The following is a 25860-nucleotide window of genomic DNA, read 5'->3' as shown; positions in this document are numbered from 1 at the left end:
ACGAAGCTATTTTTATAGTGGGAGTTTGGCTACGGGCAAATAATTTGAAGTACTCTCCAACTACCTCTATACAAATTATTGCGGAAGTACCATAGGATTCTGACACTTGGATATTTGGATAGGGCACATACTAGTTCCTAAGTGAAGTCTTGACCTGACTACGGTAGGCCCGTTGCTGGACCTTTGAAGTTCATTTTCTCATGTTTTCGGCAGCCTACAACTTCGAAATGAAGCATTTATGCACCCAGGTTGGTCTATACTTTTTGCCTTATCGTAATGTCAGGAATCACCTCCCAAACGTTGTCGTGGTTGTTTTGAAACACCCTGTATATTTATTCTCTTTACAGCTGTAGAAAGTCAGAGTGCATTGTATACCAGTTATTTTTTTAGCGTTATTAATCCACTGGGATTACTCTCATCGGAATCAATAAGCCAGAACAAACTACCACGGACTATCTTTCACGACTTGCCGGTCGACGGGTTGGCCACTCCTACTCTAGCAGATAACTATCATCCTGATATAAGCACAATCTTACCCTTGCAATCACTGAAAACTTGAACATTCTTCCTTTCAATATTAATCATTTCAAGAAGCTACAATGTGCTGAACTGTAATAAAAAAATTTTTAAAAAAAACTTTCTGATACTTGACTTACTGCTGTCTCTTTCTAATATTTAAAAGCAAGAAATAAACAATATCATACCATCTAGGGCACCATTGGGTTCATCGTGATAGTAGTCGATTGTTCTGGGACCTGCAAAACAAATAAGTATAAATTAATTTAAAAAGCAACATACAGCCCACATGGTCTATGGTCTATCTTATGCATGCGAGAAACATTCAGAAAAAAATCTAATCTGGTCAAATTCCAAACACCGTTGTTCAACGAAATCATATGCAAGAAAATAAACAATTCTACATGGCATTCGATATAACTTGTTAAGTCTGTACTGATAATCATTTTCCTGCCGTAAGATAGATACGAGCTTGATGACATTGAAGTGCAGATCTTTTGAGATTCATCACTGTCTATGAAGGTAACACATTTCAAAACCATAGATTCTGTCACAAAGTTTGTAACAAAGTAACACCATATGCTGACAAGTACTTTAATACCCTATTGAGTGAAACACGGATATCGTCGGAACAGAAAACACGAATCACTAATCAAAATGATCACCTCTGGCTCGCACACAGGATCGATATCTCCGTGGCTAATCATCAACAGCATCACTGACAGCCAGAACACCTTATACTGGAAAAGGTAGTTTGGACAGCTAAATGGTAAGTTACTGGAACGAAGTTAATGGAATATTTTCTCTTCTTTTCCTATTAGTTGCAACTTCTAGTATTTGCATATTCGTATTTTTATGTAGTAATTTGTGTGTAATTTGTGAAGGGTAAATGTGGCATCATCCTAACTATATGAATTCAGCCATAATGGTCAGTAAGAAATCTGACATTAGAAATTATTACGAAACCCATTTACCCGTTGTAATACAGCAAGTGCTCTCACAAACAAACTTACTCAGGTCTGATATATTATACATATATTTGTATTACAGTAAAACCTGTCAACTTGGGCAACTGCTCATGTTGGCCTGGTTCGCCTTGAACCTGCATTTTCCTATAAGACATCCATTACTTATTACTCGGTAAATTAGCCACCAGTCTATCTTGGAAGTTGATCGCATTGAAGCAGTGTTTACCCCATTATGATAATGATAAATTTAACTGCGTATCTTGGCCACACAAAATACCGTTTTGTTATTATTATTATTATTTTTTTTTTTTAATTCTTTCGTATTCCCATATGAGAGGCAGATATTCTGCATTTGTGACTAGGGACAAAGAAGCATGGCTTCCCACGATTTGTTCTTGGAGGTCAATGGCCAGAGCCCTGATAAAGAGATGGTGAAAGAAGGCGTGAATAAGAAAAAGCACGTACAGGAATGCAGGAAATGGTTCTACGTATTTGTTTATCCTGTTTGTTTAGGTAAAACCATTAGCTACATCGGCTCCTTTAATCAGTGTGGACCTCTAGTAATTCCGGAAAATTCTCAAGGATAAAGCTAACCATCTCAATTGTCAACTACATGTTTCCATTTTATGGTTGTTTGTGTTACTGTTTTCAATCCGAATAATTCAGTGTACCAGACTAATTTTCAGGAAAAGAAAGATATGTACTTATATTAAACATACTATAGTATTTTTTTTAGTACTATATGTTATTATAATTACTCTATTTACATTGTTTAAAAGGAGCTGTCGTGCCACTGCTTATTAAAATTTTACAACCAAGTAATACTAGAAATCCTATTCTAAAAAAGCACCAATCACACTTATTTCCTTTAAGTTGGCCACTTTTCAATGGAACCGATGGTGGGCAACTACTTCAATAAAAAGAAAATAATCTGAATCATATTTTGAACAAAAACAAGCATACATTAGAGGTAGTATTTCAACACCTATTATTCCGCCTCATTTTATAGAATGATTATCTCTTCCCAGAGCAGTTAATCGCTTCCAAGATTATCGTTAACTCTTTATCAAGAAGAGAGAAGAAGCAGTTTAATAAACTAACTTCTCATATTTTATCAAGGTTGCCACGATCAGGGCTCATAGTGGTCTGGTCTCTTGTAAATAGTTGAAAAGTGACCAAAAACACACGAAAAAGTTACCAAAATCTCATCATGCCCCTTTTTTCCTTTGTCAATTTCTCCATCACCTCTCTTTAGAGATGCAAAAAAGCAGGCTTTTTTCGAAAAAAAAAAAAAAAAAAAAACGAGAATTCTGGAAATTTTGGCTTTTTTCATTTTCATGATTTTTCTATCTAAATAGCTTTCTTATAGTGTATTCTATACTTAGATAAGAATTCCATGACCTAAATGCCATATTTCGCTCTAAAATTCACCATCAAGATGGATGGAGCACATGTTTTACGAATTAAAGCTAACATGAAGAATGTAATATTTGAGAGCAATTTTAGAGGCTATTTAACTTTATTTTAACTTTTGAGTTATCGACATTTTTTTCTTCTCGGGATCATTTCAGTTTGTCATCTGTGTTTCATTTCTAAGAGCTTAGTACTCAAGCTTCTAGCGCAAAAGTTAAACTTAACGTTTTTCTATATATCCGTCAAAGCGCACGTTTTTCAATATATCCGTCTAACCGTACTTCCATATTTCTGTTATACTGTAGCTGTGCAACGATTTAGCAATAATTTTCCGGATACAACCTTGAATACCAATTTATACAAATAATCAGTAGCGAATTTAGAAACGTACTTTGGGACGGGTTTCTCTGATTGTTTCGTTTTCTAAAATGTTCTAATTTTATTTGGGAGGAGCTTGAAGTTTACGAGTAAACATAACTAATACAGTATTTCGTTTCGTTTATATATTTAGCGATAATCTTCCGGATACAACCTTGAAGATCATTTTATACTGAGAATCAGTGGCGGATTTAGAAAAGTATTTTGGGAGATTTTTTTTTTTTTTTTAACTAATGTTTAGTTTTTCTAAACATTCGTACTTTTTATTTGACGGGAGCTTAAAGCTTATGAGTAAACGCATAACTAATAGATATTTGGTTTGTTTTAGACATTCCATAATTTTGAGGAACAGGCTTCAGTCCGAAAGACCGCCCCCCTAACCTTCGCAAAACCGTCACTGCTGGTAATTAGTAATAATAACGATTTAAAAACAATAAGAAAGGAAGTGAGCCAACTCAGAGTACACGCACTATTTCTACTTCACAGATGGAATGAAGAAAAGCTTTTTCAGAATGGTCAAATGCTGAGTTGAATCCCGGACTTCCCGATAGAAGCGCAAAAGCTCCACTCAGTCATGTTTGTTGTGCAGTTGTATTTATTTAACTTAAATATACTCCGTAGTCTTTTTTTTTTTTTTTTTTTTTTTTTTGGTAGTGGGGTGGGGAGAGTTCCATAATGATATGAAGGGTGTGAGCCAAGAACATGGTAACTAACAAATTTTCAATTCCTGAGTTATGCAGCACCAGATAGACAGCAACGCATACCGCCTCGTTTAATCCTTCATGTATAGTCTTATGTGAAAAACACCAGCCGTACTCGCCTGATTCGGCACCTTGTGATTATTACTTTCTTTCCCCTGAAAACCACATCTTAACTGAAAAGAACACATTTTACCTCCGTTAATGGTAATTAAAAAAAAAAAAAAAAAAAAAAAAAAAACAGAAAACGTACTAAAGACCCTTACAGAACATAACTTCCAGGGATGTCACATACAGTGGCAGTAGCGAATGAAGAAGTGTGTTGAAGCAGAGGGGGAGAACTTTAAAGGTGACACCACCGACAAAAACCAATAATGTAAGTACTTTGAGTTATTACTTCACTCCGTTTATTATTATTAGAGACCGGATGTTAGGCAAAATGCCTATTCTTTAATATTAAAGATATAATCAAAAATAACGTTTTAAAGTTTATATGGGGGGTTATAGTTTCAATTTAAGCCAATTTTATTTTGCCTATTTCGACCTTTACTGCCTAAATAATTGCTTTAGTGCCTGATGTTGCCTATTCTGTGCATTTTCTTCAAATTAAGCCTTCATTGGGAAAAATGTAATTTATATAACATAAATAATACACACATATATGTGTATATTAGGTGTTTGTAAACAGAAGCACGTGGTACGTTGCAATATATATACAGAGTGAGCTTCAAAGATGTGCACATACTTCGGGAAGTGATTAGTGATATCAAAAGAAGACAAACAGTCCTCGTGTATTTTGTCTAATTCCGTGTCATGTACAAGTGACAGAGTGCCAACTTAAAATCGAAAATCGAATCCTGACAATTGAAACGAAACCGAAAGATGTGCGCATACTTCGAGAGGTGATTCGTGACATGAAAAGACAAAAAGTCCTGTTGAATGTCACGAATCACCTCCCGAAGTATGTGCACACCTATATGTCTCGTTCCAATTGTCAGGATTTGATTTTGGTTTCCAAGTTCGCCCCCCTTTCACTCCTACACGACGTGGAATTCGACAACATGCAAAAGGACTATTTGTCTTCTTTTGATGTCATGAATCACCTCTTGACGTATGTGCACATCATTCAGGTTCTCCCAGTATATATGGAATGCATAACAAGCTTCGTTTTTATATATATAATAAAAGACTATATTAGCAAAGAAGTATGTTTCTATATTCTTTGAACATTATCTATGACTTGAATCTATTTCTTTAATTATATTGAGTATTTATCTTCATTATTTCGAGTTACATTTTATTGCCTATTTTTAAAATTTTTAGTGCCTATTTGCCTGCCTATTTTCCAGGTTTTTAGTGCCTAAACATCCGGTCTCTAATTATTATTATTATTATTATTATTATTATTATTATTATTATTATTATTATTATTATTATTATTATTATTATTATTTTCACCTCGTATAACACGATGAACTTTTAGGTAAGTTTGTTTTCTTCATCCAACAGCATGCGTTAGTTAGTTATGCTTATTACTTCATAATCAGTTTTTCCTGCTACACCTTTTACTTTGCTATTGGTCAGCTCCGTGGAGTGAAAGCGCGGTGAGATATATCTTCCAATGATGAAATAATAATTGAAGAATCGGATATTATAAAGTTCCTTTACCTAATTGCAACTGGAATGGTGATGCCAGAAATTATAGAAGTAACAGTCCTTAATGTATCGCTACTAAAACGAATATAATTACTCACCTCTTGTATTTTCTGTCCTATCTTGTTCATATTCTTGACAAATTTTGTTCCAAGCTGCAAGTACGAAGATATAAATATCACTTTGGCATTGTGCCGTGTGTTTTTAATAAGTAATAAAAGACAAAATAATATATATATTAGCGTGTATATTACACAATATATATTAACGTGTTCCAAAACAACACCGACAACGTCTGGGAGGTGATTCTTGACACTAGGATAAGACAAAAAATATAGACCAATCTGGATGCACAATTGCTTTTTTTCGGAGTCATAGGCTGCCGAAAACATGAAAAAATAAACTTTAAAGGCCCACAGCTCCAAAACTATGGAACCTACCGTAGTCTGGTCAAGTCTTCATTTAGGAACTAGTATGTGCCCTATCCAAATATCCAAGTTTCACAATCCTGCCTTAGTTCTACAACAGTTTTTATGGAAGTGGTTGGTGAACACTTCAAATTATATGTTCGTCCAAACTCTCTCTTTAAAAATTGTTAACGTGGGTATCTTAGGATTGTGAAACATGGATTTTTGAATAGGACACATATTAGTTCCTAAGTGAAGTCTTGGCCCCACTACGGTAGGTTCCATAGTTTTGGAGCTATGAACCTTTGAAGTTCATTTTTTTCATGTTTTCGGCAGCCTATAACTCCGAAGGGAAGCATTTGTGCACCCAGATTGGCCTATACTTGTTGTCTTATCTTGGTATCAGGAATCACGTTCCAAACGTTGTCGGTGTTGTTTTAAAACATCCTATATATAGCCATATCCAAAACAGTCATATTTATTGAATGAATACAACACATGGGAGCTAATATAGTAACAGACAACTAATTAAAGTAAAATTTGAATTTCTGAGAGATGTGTCCTCGGTAGCGAAGACTGTGCTCTATTATGCTAATAGTCTATAGTTCGCTTCTTGAAATTATTGTACACAAATATATCATAACGCCTTCCTACGAAAGAGAAAGTAATGGAAAACGATTACTGACAACACAAAAAGTGTTTCATAAACATTCCACTATAGATTGAAGCAATAAACAAGGAGTTTGTGTTTGTGTTTACTGTTATTGATTTTAATTAAATTTGTTTTAAAAATCGTAAACTATTACAGCTGGAGCTACAAGACCTCTGCAAATAAAGTATTAAGTGTTTTAATAGACACAGGAGTGTCTCACAGTTATTAACTTAAATTCAGAAATGCGTTCAAGAAGTTACTTTTTCCCAAAAATTTCAATGTTTCAGTCACATCTCATCTCATGACCGGGTGTACCAAAAGTACGAAATTATAGACTAATTCCGTTTTAAGGAAAGATACGAAAAATAGAAAGAGAGGGAAGTTTTGGAAACAGGCGCTTTTTCAACTTAAAATGGTGGAACTTTTCCAATCGCACAAACCGTTTGAGCTCCATACTGGTAAGGCATTCTATGTTAAATGAAAATACAACCTTGCCAATTCAGAAGGCTGTTGTCTTGAGGCTCTAACCATACCAACAAAGTAACACTGTTGTGAAACTGATTCGAACTGTTCTAGGTTCCTTCACAGTGGCGGCTCGTTGAATAAAAAGTAGGGTGGGCCAATCCCCATGACAAATAGTTTATTATTATTATTATTAATAATAATAATAATAATAATAATAATACATTATCATCATCATTATTGTTATTATTTGATTATTAAGTGAATGCTTAAAAAACACGAAATTCCAGTCAGAAAAAAACTTGTCATACTAACACATTTTGTGTTAAATTCCTTTATTGGGGTAATATGGTCTTTGTGCGTAAACAACATTGTTAGCGCATTGAGCAAGGATGTTATAAAATAGAGGATCTGCCCATAAAACCAAATCGTGAAGCCATACGTCACAGCTTCGCCACACCTACTCTGCCCACTGCGCGCCACTAAGATCGCAATGTTTCGAGCCAACAATCATGGCGGAAGCGAGCCTAGCCAATCAGACGTGCCGGTTTAGACAATGCTCGGTTGTTTTTTTGGCTTCATTGAGTTCATATGATGAAGATACGTATGGGCAGATCCTCTATTTTATAACATTCTTGGCGTTGAGTCTGTCTTGGCTCATCGAATTCCTTAGATAAGTCTTCACCCTTTTTAATATACTGAAACAACGTTATGATTCTGCTGTAGCTGTAGGCGTTGCCAACACTATGTCCTCCAGTTTTGATACTCAGAAAATTTATCTGTTAAGTCATTGTCACGCAGAAATAGTAATAAATCATACTCGTGTTGTTAATTGCGCAAAGAACATTGTTGCTGTATGCGGCGGATAGTTCGGATTTGAGCTTTTCTTTGTTCAATATCGGATAGGAACGGGATACAACTGTTAAGTCATTTTCCGGAAATGAATGTTTAAAAGTGGAAAAGTTCTGAGAATTCACCTATTGAAAACGCGTGTAATACTTTCTAACAACACGTTTACTTTATTCATTTTCGCACAACCACATGAAAACACGGGGGGGGGAGGGGGAATAGCACAAAAGACACTAAGATGCACGTCTAAACTGAGGGGTACACCCGCGGTTGATTTTGGATCCCTTCAGCAGAAGTAAAAGAAGAGAGCAAGGTCAAGGTACAAAACAACTGAAAGTGCGGAATCAACAACCTCTACAGACGAATTTCGGCAAGCAAGCAAGCTTCAAACCTTTTCGTTCGGAAGGGCTCGGGTGAAATCGTGTGATGAGGGCCTACGATTCTTGGCCCATGCTACCTACATTCAAGCTGGGTTTTCACGTTGTTCGCTACACGAGTCAATGCAAGACGATACTAAGTCCACACTGAAACAGGTCAAGCCCTCTTTGCCTTTATTTTCTACTGACCGCGTGAACAGCGTGCCCATAAGCGTTAAGTAATACATGGAACATTTGATTTGAAGGAGTCAGAACTACTGTTTTAGTATCAGAGGGAAATTATAGCAACAATACTAGCAGGATAAGTTAAGATGCATACAGTTTTCTATGTTAATACAAAAACGATCGGAGGACCGGGCCCATTGGACCCCTTATGACGGGCCGCCTCTGTTCCTTCTAATAATTTATACATTTGTTGTGTCATTTCTTGTGTGACCTTACTTTCTGTTTGAACATCTCCCTGAACTGGAAACGATTCTTTTTTTTTTTTTTCAATTAACATAGAGTACCTTATTAGTGTGAAGGCCAAACGACTTCTATGATTGGAAAAGCTCCACTAGTTTAGACCAAAAAAAAAAAAAAAAAAAAAACTTTTCTCCCTTGCTTTAGTTTCCCCCTCACAACAGAGTTGGTTTATGACTTCAGATTTTTGATACACCCAGTATAACGAAAAACTATTGCAGACAGGGAAACATACCTGATAACATTCTGAAAATATAAAAACAGGAATAAACAATATAAGCCATATCATCATGGACAGTTTGTAGTGAATATAATAGCATCGAACATACTGATATCCCTGTTTCAAACACTTATTGGAGCTTTAATTACTTGTGTACAAAATTTTACCGCTATATTTTTGCTTGCATTAGCATGCTGAAAGAACTAGATATTAGGTTGTCTAAAAAGTACTGAGCCTTTGGAGGTCAAAATTTAAAATATTGTATGGTAGACAAGCGGTACAAAGGGTTTTTCCTCATCTTTTTATTTTAAAAGTTTTTATACAAGTTTATGTACACTAAGTTATAAATGAGTACATTTTTTATGATCTTTTTTTTTTTTTTATGAGTTGGATCTTTTGCTGAGAGCAACGCAGAAATTTTGTGGTTAGCAATTTCCCGCCCAGGACAGCGCGGAAATTAGTAAGGAACCTCTTGTTTGTAGTACCGCAGAGGTGGGTTAATCTCTCTTGCCCATTGCAGCGTGACGAAAAGGAAACTTTGCCCGTAGCAGCGCAGAGGTGAGTAGGAAAATTACTGCCCAACCGACGCGATCACCATGTAATGTATGGTAGAGAAGCGGTACACGGGTTTTTCTCTCACCGTTTTATTATACAAAGTTTCTATACAAATTTACGTACATTGAGTTTTATATGAATAATGTTTCTAATGATTTCTTTTTAGTTGGACATCCTTTCCAGAGAGCGCAGAAAAAGTTAAATGAAATCTTTGAGTTTTACGTCCCATAGTTATGCCGGTTAGGCTAAAGGAGACGGTGATTATGAGAAATCAATGAAATGGTGGAATGAAGAAAGTGGGAGGAAACGGGAGAACCCCGAGGAAACCCACGCACACGGTGTTTGTCCACCACAAAGTTTATTTGGCGGGGGTTGAGATCGAACCCGGGACCCCAAGCACCAGAGGTGAACGCACTACCACGGAGCCACCGCGGCCCCTGCAGAGAGCGCAGAAGTCTTGTGGTTGTTGGTTAGGAATTTTCTGACCAGAGCAGTGCAGAGATTAGCAAAGAACCTCTTGCACATAGCAGAGCAGAGTAGGTTAGTATCTCCTGCCAAGTACAGCACGGAGACAGAAAAAACCTCTTGCCCGTAGTAGCGTAGAGGTAGATAAGTATCTCCTACCCAGTGCACCGCGGAGACTGATAGGAACTTTATGCCCAGAGCAGCTTAGAAGAAAGGTTAGGAAGTCCCTCCCACTCCTGGCTAGTTTTGGAGGCAGAGCTCGGAGAAGGGTTATAGGGGTCTTCGTGACACGTCGTGACCTCCTTGTATTTCTTTGGAGATAACATCCGTCAGCTGCTTGATCATTTCTGTGGAGAAGCACGTGGTATTGTTTGTAAATATACGGGGATTTCAAAATAACTTTATGGAAAGATATACACACCAATATATTCGGTAACTTTCCGCAAGTTTTCCAGGAAAACCACAATTTCGCCCCTACAGAACTTTTTTTTTTTTACTAGAAACTAGAAAAAAAACTGTGACACGTGGTTTCCACATGCCTCTTTTGAAATTAACTTAACAACATTCAGGGAATTTATCAGAGACCAAAACAAACTACAAGCTCACGATAGATGCATTAAAAACTCCCAGTCAAGTTCTCTCAATTTCTAAAGATTGAAGATGTATACCGTCTGGCGTTATCAGCGTGGTATACGGCTCCTTTTCTGTTGACTGTTCCGGTAGTTATCTTTTTAACTTCCAAGGTGCACTCATGCTAATTTACGACACTACAGGTCCGAGTCTATCGTTCTATCCGGTGGCAGCACATTGTAATGCACGATAGCCTTCCAATCTCACAGCATAACCTTCCTGGGCGTCAATGTAGGTGCATTTTTGTCGTACGTTATACACTTTCCATCACTCGTGATGAAGCGCTGCAGAAATAGCTCGAGTTTGTTACGTTTCACTAGAGATTAGCAAATAAAAATTCCATCGACTAAATGTATTTGAGTCAGATCATGTGGCACCCAAACCTCGAGCTTCATTTTGGAGGCAGATTTTTCCAAATGGAAATGAAATGAAATGAAATCTTTGAGTTTTACGTCCCACGGTTATGACGGTTAGGCTAAAGGAGAAGGTGATTATGAATAATGAATGAAATGGTGGAATGAAGAAAGTGGGAGGAAACGGGAGAACCCCGAGTAAACCCACGCACACGGTGTTTGTCCACCACAAAGTTCACTTGGCGGGAGCAGGGTTTGAACCCGAGACCCTTAGCACCAGAGGTGAACGCTCTACCACTGAGCCACCGCGGCCCCTATTTTTCCAAATGGTTCAGCACTGTTTCGTGATGGAAATTTAGGTCAATGGCAATGTCACGATTGCTTACATGCTGGCCTTGTTCGACCTTTGCCAGAATGTCATCCACTTTTTCTGTGATTGGTTGCCCATTGCGAGGGGCAACTTGGCTACCGAAATACCCAGAACAAAAACGACCGAACTTTTTTTTTTTTATTTTGATAATGTATCTTGTCCATAAAAAGCCCAAAATCCTTCATGGGCCTGCGCATCATTTGCACCTTTAGCTAAACAAAATCAGAAAATAAGCGCAATTTTGCGACATATCTACTTGCTTCAACTGTTGGGGACGTGGTGGCTCAGTGGTAGTGTTCACCTCTGGTGCGTGTGGTTCCTGGTTTGATCTCAGCTCACGCGAAGTGGAATTTGTGGTGGACATACACTGTATGCGTGGGTTTTCTCGGGGTTCTCCCAAGGGCGCCGATCCTGGGGGGCCGAGGGGGTTCGCTTCCCCCCCCAAGGGTCAGGTGGGCCCTTTATTGTATTATATTTATGAATATACAATATTTGACATAATTTGGCTGCAATTTGTCTTAAAATCTTCATATATATACCTTCTGCATCTGAATGCCCCCCCAAAATTTACAGAGAAATGGGTTCTCCCGTTTCCTTCCACTTTCTTTATTTCACCATACATTTATTTCTCATCACCGTCTCCTTTAAACTACACGCCATAACGGTGAGACGTAAAACTAAAAGATTTTATCAACTGTTGGCTGTCAATTGATACACCATAAGATTGGGATACGAACGCCATCTTGTGTGCTAAAGGCTCACTACTTTTTAGATTACCTAATAATAAGAAAATAATGTATCAGTAAATCTCTGTAATAACTAAAGAGCCTTTAAATATATAATCCATTTGTCTCTGTCATTGGTAGTTTGACCTTAATTTCTCGAGAGGAGAAGATTTCTTGGGTCATGGCCCTCCTGATGCGGTGATTCACTCCACATATTGAATTCACTTGTACAGTTACATTCAGGTGTCATTTTAGAACCTTTATTAGTTATTTCAATATCATTTGTCTAGACTAGAGAATGATCTAATAAAGGACTTAAAGGGAAAGCATTTGTTCAATGACATTAACTTTATAATATTAAAAAAACAGAAACGATAAAAACATCTAGAATCTAAGAAACTTGAACCTGTGCCTCGACTTTCTTCCTTTAATTCAAATCTTCGATCTAAGCGGAAATCATCTTCAGCAACAGTTTATGCTGTGTCACAGGACCCTTTACTTTACATCTCTAATTGTGGATTTTAGCTTTCGAGTAAAATATAATTTTACACAGAGTATTCCATAAACTTTATTTGAGATTCTAATTAACATCTATAAACAGTTACTTTAACAGTACAATCGCTAATATGTGACAGAAGTAGTTGTTCCGATTGACAGTTATTTATAGAATTCCACAATTCGTTCATATTTTGTGCTATCATGAAGATGTTTTCACTCAAATTCACCTTTTGTGACTTGTAAAAACTGCACTTCACTCAGCAGATACTATTGTGAACATGTATTGTGGCGGACATAAGTCTTTGACCAGGTAATGGCGACTGCTTTGAAACAAATGCAAAGTATGAGAATTAGATCTGTCATATCTATAGTCTCGTGTGGAGAAGAAACAAACTTGTGAACCAAAGGTTTAAGAACAACTCAAGTTATTAATATAAACTTTGCCGAAGATTATTCACTTATATCATCATAAAAGAAATACGAAAGACGTTTTGAATCGAAGAAATATAACATACAACTTTGCAAGCGGAGGCAAAGAAACGTAACGTAACCAGACAAAAGACGAATCGTGTACCGCGTAGTGACCGCGGTTCAGTGGTTAAGGCGCTTGACCAGTAATCTGGAAGAGTTTGGTTCGAATCCACTTCGGGCATTTTTTTTTTTTTTTTTTTTTTTTACTTTAGGATTTTTGATAGCGATTGATCGGCAATGACATACGTTTTATTATATTCAGATATTTTAATACTCGGATGGTTTAATACTTGAACTATAAAATATTCAGGAATAATAATAGTAATAATAATTCTTATTATTATCTCGTAGAAGATTTAAAGCTACACGCTAATTATCACTCAGGTCATACCATTACAAGCAGAAACTTGACATTTGGAAAGAATATTTCGCTTTTGTTTAATGTTGCCCACGAGAAGACGATTTTCTCATCTCGTTTCTAAAACAAACAAAATAACATAAGAATTAACATTTTACATTCAAGACGGGATAACGTCATCGTATCGTTTTGGAGATGAGAATCGAGACTAGACGAAAAGTATTGTAAACATTTCTTGTCTTGTCTCGATTCTAGAAATAGTGTATCTCCATTCTTTGAATAACAATTGCTCTGTAGACTGAATCTTACAGGCTATTTTGTTACTTTGTATTTCAGAGCTATATTGAATTATGGTATGTGTAGGTATTTTTGTAGGAAAGCTTTTATAATTACCTCTGCATATCCTAAAAATTAATTTATTATGTGCCATACTGTTGCGTGATATTCAGTTATTTTCATTAAAACATACAGTAGAATACTTTCTAAATGTAACTTTAGTGGAACGCTTTAGTTTAAAATTTGGGTAAATGCATAGGTGTGTCTTGAAGGTACGGAACCGCTTCCCCAAAATCTCTACTTTTAAGTAAGTTTTTTGCCAAATTTTAGGGCAACTTTAAAACTTTTAATATTATTATTATTATTATTATTATTATTATTATTATTATTATTATTGAAGTGTTGTGAATTGAATGGTTCACCCTGTTCCACCCAGCTCCTGCCTAGTAGGCATTATGCTGGACGAACACCGTGTGTGTAGATTTTCTCCAGTTCCGCTTTTTCCCACTTTCTTTACTCCAAAATTTCTTTCATTTTCATCATCGACGTCTTCTGTAGATTAGCCGGCATAACTATTACTTAAAAACAAATTTTCTTAGGGCTCTTGTGAGTTCAGTAGCCTTACTTTCTACATGAAATTTGCCTGGAAACATTCCGTTTAACATTTAGCTAGTTATAGGGATGTATGCAGAGAGTATGTCCTGATGGTCCTGACACTTCTCTCCAATCCCAGCTATTTTGTAACTTCTGCCTAATGCTAGGGACAATTTTATAGATTTTAATACAATCTGTCCTCATATGGAATTTATATTTTATATTTTATATTATTATTATTATTATTATTACTAAATATTTGAGACCTTAATATTACGTCCTATTAAAATGCAAATAAGCATACTGAAGTTAAGAAAAATGAAAAGAAATTTTTGGACTCTATAAGGATGTATTGACTTATAGGAGATACTTTGGAAGGAAAAGAAGGGGAAAAAGGTGTCAGCTACTGGACAATATGAAAATCGAACCTTCGGATGCCTCAACAGAAACCAAGTAGAATTTGTCTTCATTACGATACATAGTAACACCATTTCTTTAGGTAAAAGACTCTTTGGATTATGTATGCGTCATATTGATACTTTAACAAAATATGCATACAAATATAAAAAAGAATAATTCCTATTTACACATCTTGGTTGAATAGATATATGGAACGTGTTCGAAATGGCAAACGAAAATATTATATATTTCTAGTAAGAGTGGAAGAACTTAGAAACAATTCCACAACGAAACAATAATGTTTCAGACACATTTAAGACTCATACTTTATGTATTCACGAACTGTCTGTTAAACATGCTAAGGTTTCAGAGAGTACGAATCGAGATTGTAGACTGTGACGTCATGTTGTCAGTATTTCCCCTGTGAAGGTAGTCGTTTCAACTCTAACTTGTAAGAACGAGAGAAATTGACTATTTTTGATGTTAATATACGTCAGAAATATCAATATTGTAAATGATAACTTTCTTAATTTCTTCACAGGGAATCGATCCGCGGACCCCTAAATTACGAAACGAATGCTTAAGCCACTACCCTAAGACCGCTGTGGTAAGTAAGAGTCAAGAAAGACTCGTCTATGTAGCAAATTCCACACGTTTAGGATTTCAATATTTTATTAACGGTGAAACTCTGATTTCGGTCATGATAAAATACTAGTCCAGAGAATTCAAATTTAAATTTAAAAAGACTTACAAACGCGCAAGAACATGAAGGAGAAAGTGGTCTTAAAAGTTCTTTGAATCCTTAACCTGGAGCCTCAGACCACTCTTTTTTCTGATTCACGGAAAGTGTCTCCGTAACTTATCTCTATTATATTCGGTCTGTTATTCTCGTTTTACAGTTATGTCCAGTAACCTTGAACGACAGGGACACGATCACAGATACATCGAGGACATTTCATATTTTAAGGCTCTCCCACCGGAAATAGAAACTGAGACCCCGCCTACTAAACTATGTGATGGGTGGGGTACCTGGTTCGTTCCCAAGGCAAGTAAGCTTGCGACGGACAACATCGTGCTCGTGGGTTTTCTCGGGACACTCCCAACTTTCTCATTCCACCAATTCGTACATCATAATTCATTTGGTTTAATCACAGTCTTCCTTAACCTAACAGGCATAATCGTCGGACATTAAACGTAAAAATTATATTTTCAAGAAGCTGTTAAGCCAAACCAATCCGAACCGAAAACAGTTATATTTTCTATTGCTCATTAACGTGTTTTCAGAAAATATATAAAGAGAAAGAACATGGGGAATCGTAATTCCATTCAAAAGTGAAACAACAAACTCATAATACCATAACCTAAAACGAAACCATTACTTATCGTTTGGAACTTTTCCAAAATATATACGATATTCTCAAAAGTGGCAATGTAATGTCCGTTTTCAAACAAAACAACCAAATTACGGTTCGTTTTCTGAAATAAACGGACACATTCTGTTTCAAGCTTAAACCGAACCTAAACCAATTAATAGAATCGTGAGTCAATGAAAACTTGACCAACGACCCACTGACCCACCACCCATCGTGATCCACTCTCACTCACGACACACCATGAACAACCACCCAACGTGACCCACTCGGACCCACCACAAACCATGAACCATTAACCCACCAAAACACATCGTTATCAACTCTGACACATGATCCACGACCTCTTCTCTACCGACTGAAGAGTTTAAACATATAATAAAACCAGGTTGTGAAATTCCAACTAATCGGAATTTCAATTTCTACGGTCAATCGTTCAAGCACCGCTCTGCTACAATAACGATGGATCTGACCTTTACGATATAAAATGGTAAAGTGTTTGTCATGGGTAAAATTCCATGAATTTCAATTTTCAATTTTCATGGTCTATTTATTTCTTTGTTGAATTATCGATACTTTTCAATGGAAAAACGGATGAAATTTTTAAATTCCTAAATCAAGCTAAGAGACCAACGTAAAGCTTACATTACAAATTTTATGTCTGTTTTTCTCACAAATTTATGGGTTGACTGCCCTTTGTTCTTAGCGCTTCATATAATAAACAAGCTTCAGCAATTATTAAAGCAGAAAGCGTATGGTTAAGCGTATATGGATATGTGATACGAAGCACTGTATTGTTTGTTTCTCAATTATGAGTAATATCGATGTTTTCGATTATTTTCACAAACTGACCCACTATCAATTTACCGTATGTAGAAAGTGCCCCCCCTCCTCGAAAAAGAGTAGAAGAAAAAATGCTAGAAGACGTTCTGTTCATTTTCAATAAAGAGTTAATATACTGAATTTCAGCTCCGTAAGTTGAACGGTTTGTGCGATACTCAATTTTTTTTCGCAAAAATTGGTATCTCCACTATCCCTTAGGTAATTATTATAATGAAACCAATATGGAAACATCCCAGTTTGGATTAAGGCCTAACTATATACCAAAGTTCATTTCATTTGACTGCCATTTGGCCGTGATGATTAGGAACACATAGTTACATTCAATTTATTAATATAATAATTTATATATTACAGTGATTCAAACATGTATTTTTTCCAGTAGTTAGCTAATCTAAAAACTCTCAGGCTGTGTGTCTCGAAAGCCAAGTAGTAGTATTGCCAAGTCCTATTGCTTTTATTACAATTACAAATGTCAATATCCAAAAATGCCTCAAGTTTTATTTTTTTCACTTAGAGATACTCATCTCAGGTAAGTAAACAGAAAAAATGAAAACAGGAAATGGAGGCCTTGAGAGTAAAATATAGACAAATTCACCAGTGTTCAAAAGCATATTTTTAAATCACGCTCGATCCTACTTATAGGAGCTAAATACGCGGTTCTGGTTAGTTGGAGTTATCAGTTTCTCGCCACGTACCATGAATATAGCAGAAATCAAATGGCTGTTACTGGTGGTCTTCGTGGGCGAGCGTACTAGCGCAATGAGCTAGTAATTATAATTCAGGGTGTCTACTGGAATACCAGAAAGTAAATTCATGACGTCTTCATGACTTTTCATGACCTTTTTGTTCAAATTTTCATGACCATGGCGATAAAAATTTACCATTAGTAATAATAAACCCCTACCATCGGTGGTGCATCGGAACTATGCGGGTTGCTAGTCTTAAATTTCACTTATTGTGAATCTTAAAGAAAGAATCTAAAATTCTGCCGCCTTGTGCTCGAGCACAGAATAGCACTTACCTAAATACGGGCCTGCTCTTACCAGTGAATCACTCTATACTGTATTTGAAGTTTTAATTCTGAGTATAATTATCCATCTAGCAGAAATTTGTCTGAAATTAAGCACTCAGAGAACTGCCCAAAGACAAAACAAATTATAAAAGAAATTTGTTTTAAAAAAATAGATCATCAAATTTAAAATCTGCAAACTCAAACGAATAATATTATTTGCATAAGTCTAAAGGCCCAAAAATACACAATTTACACTTCTTAGAAGTAAAGAAATAGCAGATCAGAAAGTTGGACAGTAAAAAGTCGTTACTATATTACAGAGACTAGAAGATAAAATGGGGAGCAGCTAGGAAGACTAACTGGTGGGGAAAATTCTCACAACTACTGACCTGATACAACTGTTTCAGTACATGCAGTATGAGGTATAAAAGTATGAAGTATAAAAATATGCTCTGAGATTTCAGATTTTCATGACCAGTTGGGTAAATAAAGGACTTTTTCATGGCTTTCATGACCACTAAGCAAAATATATGACTTTTTCATGACTTTCATGACCAGTAGACACCCTGTAATTGCTTTTGATGTGGGTTCAAACCCGGGCCAAGGAATTTTTTATTTTTATAAAAAAACTAATACTCTAAAAAGTGATTTACTTACCTTACGTGTGCAGTTTTGCTATACGATCCCACTGTATAAGTAGTAGTAGTAGTAGTAGGAATGGATTAGAAGCCCCGCGGGGCTCGTTTTGTTCCACCTTGACTGCCATGATATAAATTTAACCTCAATTGCTTCTTCAATGTTCTTCTTCAATTCCAACAAAGCAGCAATTTTCTTCTATTGCTACTATAATACACAATACATACATCAGAAGGATTGGACCATCGCAAACTGAAACCAATCAGAAACGTGTTTTAGTTTCTATGGCTAGAGTCGAGGGTGAAGAAAAATACGCTGTCCAGAAGATGCTGTCTACAATGCAGTTAGCAGTTGGGTCAGAGTAGATCATGGTGGGGTGGTGGGTCGCAGTGGGTTATGGTGGTTGGTGGGTCACGGTTTGTGCTGGGTCGCAGTGAGTCACATGCTGTTAACCCACGACCGTGACCCATTTGACCCACCGACCCACTCCAACTATGTTGGAACCCGTCTAGTACCTAGATTGTAGTTGATGTTACTATTGTTTCGTGAAATCAACTACCATTATATAGTTCAAATTTGGAGATGAAACCCCTATAGTCTGCTCTTTCCGCCCATATATATATATATATATATATATATTGTTAATGAACTAGACCGACAAACTGCAAGAGGTGACTCCTCACATCAAAATAAGTCAAAAAGTTCCCATGGACCTGTGCGAAAAATTGCATAGTTTCAGAGCTATGGCCGTCCAAAATCGCGAAAGAAAACAAGTTTTAAGAGGCCCTATTTCGAATTCGAGAAATCGTGGAGTGGTGGTTCTTAGCGTAAAGGACGTCATGCCTACACAATCCAAAAATGCATATTTCATTAATGTTCAATGGGCGTGATGAATATTTCCTGCAGGGTGAAATTCTCAGACATGCTATCAACCAATTTTGAGACATGTTCTGACTTTATGATTGGTCCAAAGTAGGCAAACGATATGCCTTGGCAGCAGTAACACGGAATCCTTTGGTGCGAAGTCGGAAGCGTTAAGAATCGTCAACAGCATGGTCTCTCGTACTCGGAAAAAAGAATTCTGCTATTTTTTTTTTCTTTCACGCTTGTAAGTGAAGAAAACATGAAATACACCATGATGAAATACGAAGCACTACACATTTATTCCGAACACAAAAAACATGGAGCTGCAGGTTCCTAACACATCCGACTTCCCTCCGAAGCACTGGATGTCGATTGTTGTTAAGGCTTACCTCCTGTCTACTTTGGACCCTCCTTAAAATCAAGGTATATCTGAAAACTCTATTGACAGGATATTTGAGAACTATACCCTGCACGGGATACTCTGTACACCCATTGAAAATTGATGTAATATACATTTTTGGATTGTGCATGCGTAACTTCCTTTACGCTGATAAGGACCACCATCAACAGTTTCTGGAATTCCAAATAGGGCCTATTGAAATTTAGCTTTTTCGCGATTTTGAACAGCCCAGCTCACAAACTAAGCCCTTTTAGCCCATATATCCATATGAACTTTTTCTCTTATTTTGATGTGAGGAATCACCTTTTACAATTTGTCGGTATAGTTCATTAGCTACCTATATATATATATATATATATATATATATATATATATAATGAACGTTTGAAGGCCTATAGCTCCAAAACTACGGGACACGTTTCAGACACATTTACGGGGGTGTCCCGAGAAAACCCACGACCACGATGGTTGTCCTGGGGACGAAATTACTTACTTTGATTTCGGACTTTAAAAATTTCATCCGTTTTTCCACTGAAAAGAATCGATAATTCAACAAGGAAATAATTAGACCAGGGTAATTTAATTGAAATTCATCATAATTTTAACCAGGGTTGGCAAAAACCATGGTTTTTATTAAAAAAACCAAAAAAACCGGTTTTTTTGGTTTAAACCAGGTTTTTTTGGTTTAAACCAGGTTTTTATGGTTTAAATGATTTTCTCTATATATTCATATCATATATGGACAGAAATAAGTTTATTTCGCCTTGATGTTATTATGCAACAACCGGGTTATGCTGGAAGGGATCACATAAGTTTAAAGCAGAATAAAAACCGCTTCTCGAGTTACATCCGAGAGAAATTGTCCTCCATTTGAACTCAGATCCAGGACTAATTGGCCACAAATGCGATACGTCTGCCGACTCACTCACGAAGGAATCCTGATAAAAAAATACGTTATACTGATCTTTACATGCTTCTTAATATAACTGTCAAGAGTCATTTCAGGAGGACAAAAAGATAAACAGTTGCACAAGTGAAACCATTACACAGAATTACATATGAACAATTTCAAAGTACTACGGAGTACAGAAGAACTAATTAGTTCTTACTTAACAACGATTTTTATTGGTCCAAATTAAAGAAATACACCGACTTAATCTGCATATCAATAAGAAAAGTGTATAAAGATACGAATTATTTGAGTCCACTTTGGCTCAAACTCATTTATACATAAATAGATACCAAAGATACTTATTTCACTAAATGCCTCTCGTGGAGTCTGTGTGACCCCCCCCCCCCCCCACACACACACACACAAAAAGTACGGCATTTCGATGTATTTTATCAATAGTAAACGTTGAAACGAAACAATATTTAGAATTTTTCTTCGATTGCAATTACATGACAATAATAACAACTACAAAAAAATCACAAAATAAACTTGTAAAAAGAAGTTGCTTTTGTAGTATAATCTTTTTGAGTAATGAATGGGGAATTTAAGTCTGAATATAATACGAATAATATACGGAGTGAAACGTGATAACCCACAAATGTGTGTTTATCAAGATTTTACAAACACACTTTTACGAACATTTTTTGTTTTTTGGTTTAAACCAGTTGGTTTTTTTGAAAAAACCAGCTGGTTTAAACCTTGGTTTAAACCATGGTTTAAACCACCTTGGTTTAAACCAGCCAACCCTGATTTTAACCATGACAAACACTTTCCTATTTTATATCGAAAAGGTCAGATCCATCGTTATTGTAACAGAGCGGTGCTTGAGCGACTGACCCTTAGAAATTCAAACTCCGAGTAGTTAGAATTTCAAACTTGGTTTTATTATAAGTATAATCTCTTTAGTCGGTGGAGAAGAGGCCGTGGATCATGTGTCAGAGTTGATGAAAATGTATTTTGGTAGGTCAGTGATTCACGGTGAGTCGGAGAGGTTCATGGCGGGTGGTGGGTCAGAGTGGGTCACGGTGGCTGGAGGGTGATGGGTCGTGGATCAAGTTTTCATTGACCCACGACTCGGTTAACTGGTTTGGGTTCGATTTAAGCTTGAAACAGAATGTGACTGTTTATTTCAGAAAACGAACCGTAATTTGGTTCAAGTATTGAAACATCCGAGTGTTAAAATATCTGAATATAATAAAACGTATCTCATCGCCGATCAATCAATATCAAAAATCCTAAAGTAAAAAAATTGCCCGACGTGGATTCGAACCAAAAACCTCCAGATTACTGGTCAAGCGACTTAACCACTGAACCGCGGTCACTACGCGGTAAACGATTCGTCTTTTGTCTGGTTACGTTAGGTTTCTCTGCCTCCACTTGCAAAGTTGTATGTTATATTTCTTCGATTGAAAACGTCTTTCGTATTCCTTTTATGATGATATAAGTGAATAATCTTCGGCAAAGTTTATATTAATAACTTGAGTTGTTCTTAAACCTTTGGTGCAGAACTTCGTTTCTTCTCCACACGAAACTACAGGTATGGCAGATTTAATTCTCATACTCTGCATTTGTTTGAAAGCAGTCACCATTACCTGGTCAAAGACTTACACTGTATGTCCGCCACGATACAACTTATGATCAGTGAACATTTAAACTACTATAATCCATTTTGCAACTAGTTCAACTGTTCACCCACCATAAAAGTCGTACATATTCACAATAATGTCTGGTTAGTAGAATGCACTTTTTACAAGTGCCACAAAAGTGAAATTCATAGAAATACCAAATAAGGGACAACTTACGGAATTCCATAATAACCCTAAATAAGGACAACTAGGTCTTCCACATAATAGCGAGTGGATTGTTAAAGTAACAATTAATAGATGATACTTCAAAAACTGAATTAAAATTTACGGAATAATTTATGTACAACAATTTTTGGAATGATACAAAAAATGGATCAAAGGATTGCGATCTTGGCCAAAAATTTTAGTAACGATAAAAAAAATCATTAAAAGATTACGATCTTGGCCAATAATTAGTTTTTGGATCAGAGACCACAAAATTTTTGAACGGCCCCTAAATATATATATATTTTTTTTAACGGAATAAGTACATCACACTGAATTAAGTGATAGTTTGGGTTTGGCTACACTATATGTAGTTCTACCGATAAAAGGCGTCCAAGAAAATCTCTGATTGAGAACTCCCTCGTGGCTAAGCGGTTAGTATATGAGCCTTTGGCGTGGAAGACCCGGGGTTCGATTTCCGGCGGGAGCTCATGTGGTTCGGAATTCATGTTAATCAGTAGGTCCAAGTCTCATATTGCCTTGTTGCTGAAAGGGACGCTAAACTCAAACTCATTCAAATCAAAATTTTAACTGAAATATATTGAATCTTCTGATGCATTTTTGGATCAGGGGCCACAAAATTTTTGAAAACCCCTAAATCGAGTTTTCGTATTTTTTACGGAATAAGCACATGATAATGAGTTAATTGATAGTTTTGGTTTGGCTACACTATATGTAATTCTCTAGGTATGAGGCCTACAAGAGAATTTTTGTGTGAAATATATTGGATCTTTTGATTCAAAAATTGTATTTTATAGAAAAGCTAAAACCCAAAATTGGAGACGTAAAGGAAAGAGTACGGTGACGCAGCAAAAACCATTGTTGAAGATATCCGCGTAGACTGGAAATTTCAACTAAAGGAAGAAAATCAAGGTATAAAGTATGTCACGCTTTCGATAAATATGTAACATATAGATTCAATCAGAAGACATTTAGAACTAAGTTGATGTTAAAGCAGAAAAATGGTTCTACAATGGAACTGAAAGTCTAACACTGTCTATAAAAATACTTACATTCATTAATAAATTTAATTAATTCCTCGTGTTGTGGTGTGATAGTTTCCTGTTGTATCCTTTGACTATTCGATTTCTTTCCATTTACACTATGAAACACTGGCTTAGGTACACTGAAAGCAAAAAAGTCACATTGAATATTTTAACACTTTTTATAATCTGACAATAAAATCTTATTCAGATTAAGACAAACTAAGCTAGAATATTAGACTCGTTATACGGCAGAGAACACACTCTAAAGAAAATGAATCTTATTTTCGTTAATTTGAAAAAAAGAAAAAAAAAAGCAACAAACTAAAATTTTATTTTGAAGGACATTTTCGGATTCTTATTGGCGTTCCTTTTCCACTACAACGAAAACAACTTAACTGATTCGCACAAGGAAGCTTGCTTGTTTAGATAATTAATTTTTTCAAGTACTAGGGTAGTAGAGTTTACAACTTACGCCAAAAATAGTCTTTTGTGGGCTTCTATCACTACACTTGTGTGTAATCTTTTTTTTTTTTTCCCTCAAGTATTCATATCCTCCCGAAATTCAGATAGTGTTATATAAACAAGAACAATGATAAAATATAATCAATTCTTTAAACAGTGTACCTACTTGTAAACTACTTTGCTATATTCGAAATTTCAAACTGGAAAGCACTTTGCTTTTACTTTCAGTAACTCTTCCAATATTCGGTCACAAATGTCACTTTAAAAAAAAAAAATAAAAATAAATAAATAAATAAATAATAATAATAATAAAACGGTAAACGATAACATTGTAAAATAAACGCAATACTTCCTTCAATTAAATTAAACAAGGAATTTAAGCCCGTTATAGACGAACAAATATTCCATTATATATTGTATCAAATATTCCATCAAAGTGGAATTTGAACATGTATGATACCAAGTTGTATGCAAGTTTTGGGTTGGTTACAACATTTGATACAACTGTTCTAAATTAGAACTTTTTCTATTTCTATCCAACATTGTATCAAAGAAAACAAACGAAAATCGCTATGCGGTGGCACTAAAATCGAGTATGTGGACACAGAAAGGAATTGACATTCTTTTGATGCATACTAGCAGTAATCTGTTTTGTATAACTATAAAATTAAAGAATATTAGGGCTAAGTACCACAGGCGACTTCCCAAAATTGGCGTAGATTGAGAATATTCCGTGATTTCTTTAAAAAGGCAAACATTTACTTTCACTTTTCTTAATTTAAATGATTTCTTAAGACGTTCTGGCATGTTATTACTTTGGCGCCTGCTCAGATTATTGCGTACAGATTGACAATATGCCTGTATATTATGTGTCTGGAATGATCAAGTGCTATCTTATTATATGTAGTTATTTCTTCACGAAATTAATTCGTAATGCCTTAAAAATTGTTTCTCAGGGTAGCAGTTGCATTCATCAGTGCAGATTCACTTTACGAGGACTTCATTTAAGGGTCTTCACTTCAGCGAAATTAAACTACTGCTAACTTTAGTTTTTCTGTAATATCTTGAAAACTAATAAAAAATATTCGAAAAACAGAAACGTAGTGAACTAGACAATACAATTGTGCATGTGATACTTTTACTACAATTCACCTATCTGCTTTTGGTATGCCGCTATTTACAGAACCCGCAAAAACTGTTAAATCTATCTACAGTTGCAAATCGAAAGTAGATAGATGAGTTGTGATAACAGTATCGCACACAAAATTGTATTGTTTAGTTCATTACGTTTCTGCTTTTCGGATATTTTTATTTGTTGAGAAAAACTCTAACATTAGCGGTAGTTTAATTACGCAGTAGTAAAGACCTTTAAGGTATAAATACGCATCGAACGAATATCATTTAAAAAGAGACTGCAGGAAAAGCAATTTACGATAGGTAGCCATTAAAAGCGAGGATGATATTTAACCGATTCAGAGCAGGAGCACAGCATGGGACCCACAAGCTAGCATAGGGTTTTGTTTGCAAGAGGCAGAGGCATCAATAGCTGAAGGTGAGAGCCAAAATGAGGATAGCAAAAAAACACTTGATGTTGCATAAAATCAAAATAGGTTAAAGTGCGTAATATTTTCGCATTTCTAAATATAAATTAGTAGTTTCCTACACTGAAAAATTCCTCCGGAATTTAATATCCTACAGAACCCTCATTAATATGTACTCTCTCATTTTAACTGTAA

At 35.9% G+C, this 25860-nt stretch overlaps 1 protein-coding gene across 1 annotated transcript in view; it reads right to left on the bottom strand.

Annotated features, from left to right (window-relative positions):
- Positions 1–25860, bottom strand: part of LOC145682414 (MAPK regulated corepressor interacting protein 2) — a 45155-nt gene that overhangs the window by 8654 nt on the left and 10641 nt on the right. Inside the window, exons 3-5 of the mRNA XM_081754036.1 lie at positions 23690–23802; positions 5728–5781; positions 705–755 (exon numbers count right to left, since the gene is read on the bottom strand). Of these exons, the coding sequence (XP_081610162.1) occupies positions 705–755; positions 5728–5781; positions 23690–23802 (218 nt within the window). The remainder of the gene's footprint in view (positions 1–704; positions 756–5727; positions 5782–23689; positions 23803–25860) is intronic.

The sequence above is a fragment of the Thermobia domestica genome, chromosome 3 (assembly GCF_964235325.1).
Source record: "Thermobia domestica chromosome 3, izTheDome1.hap1.1, whole genome shotgun sequence".
NCBI lineage: Eukaryota > Metazoa > Arthropoda > Insecta > Zygentoma > Lepismatidae > Thermobia > Thermobia domestica.
The sequence above is the reverse complement of the archived record's forward strand: the minus strand, read 5'-3'. Positions and strand labels throughout refer to the sequence as shown.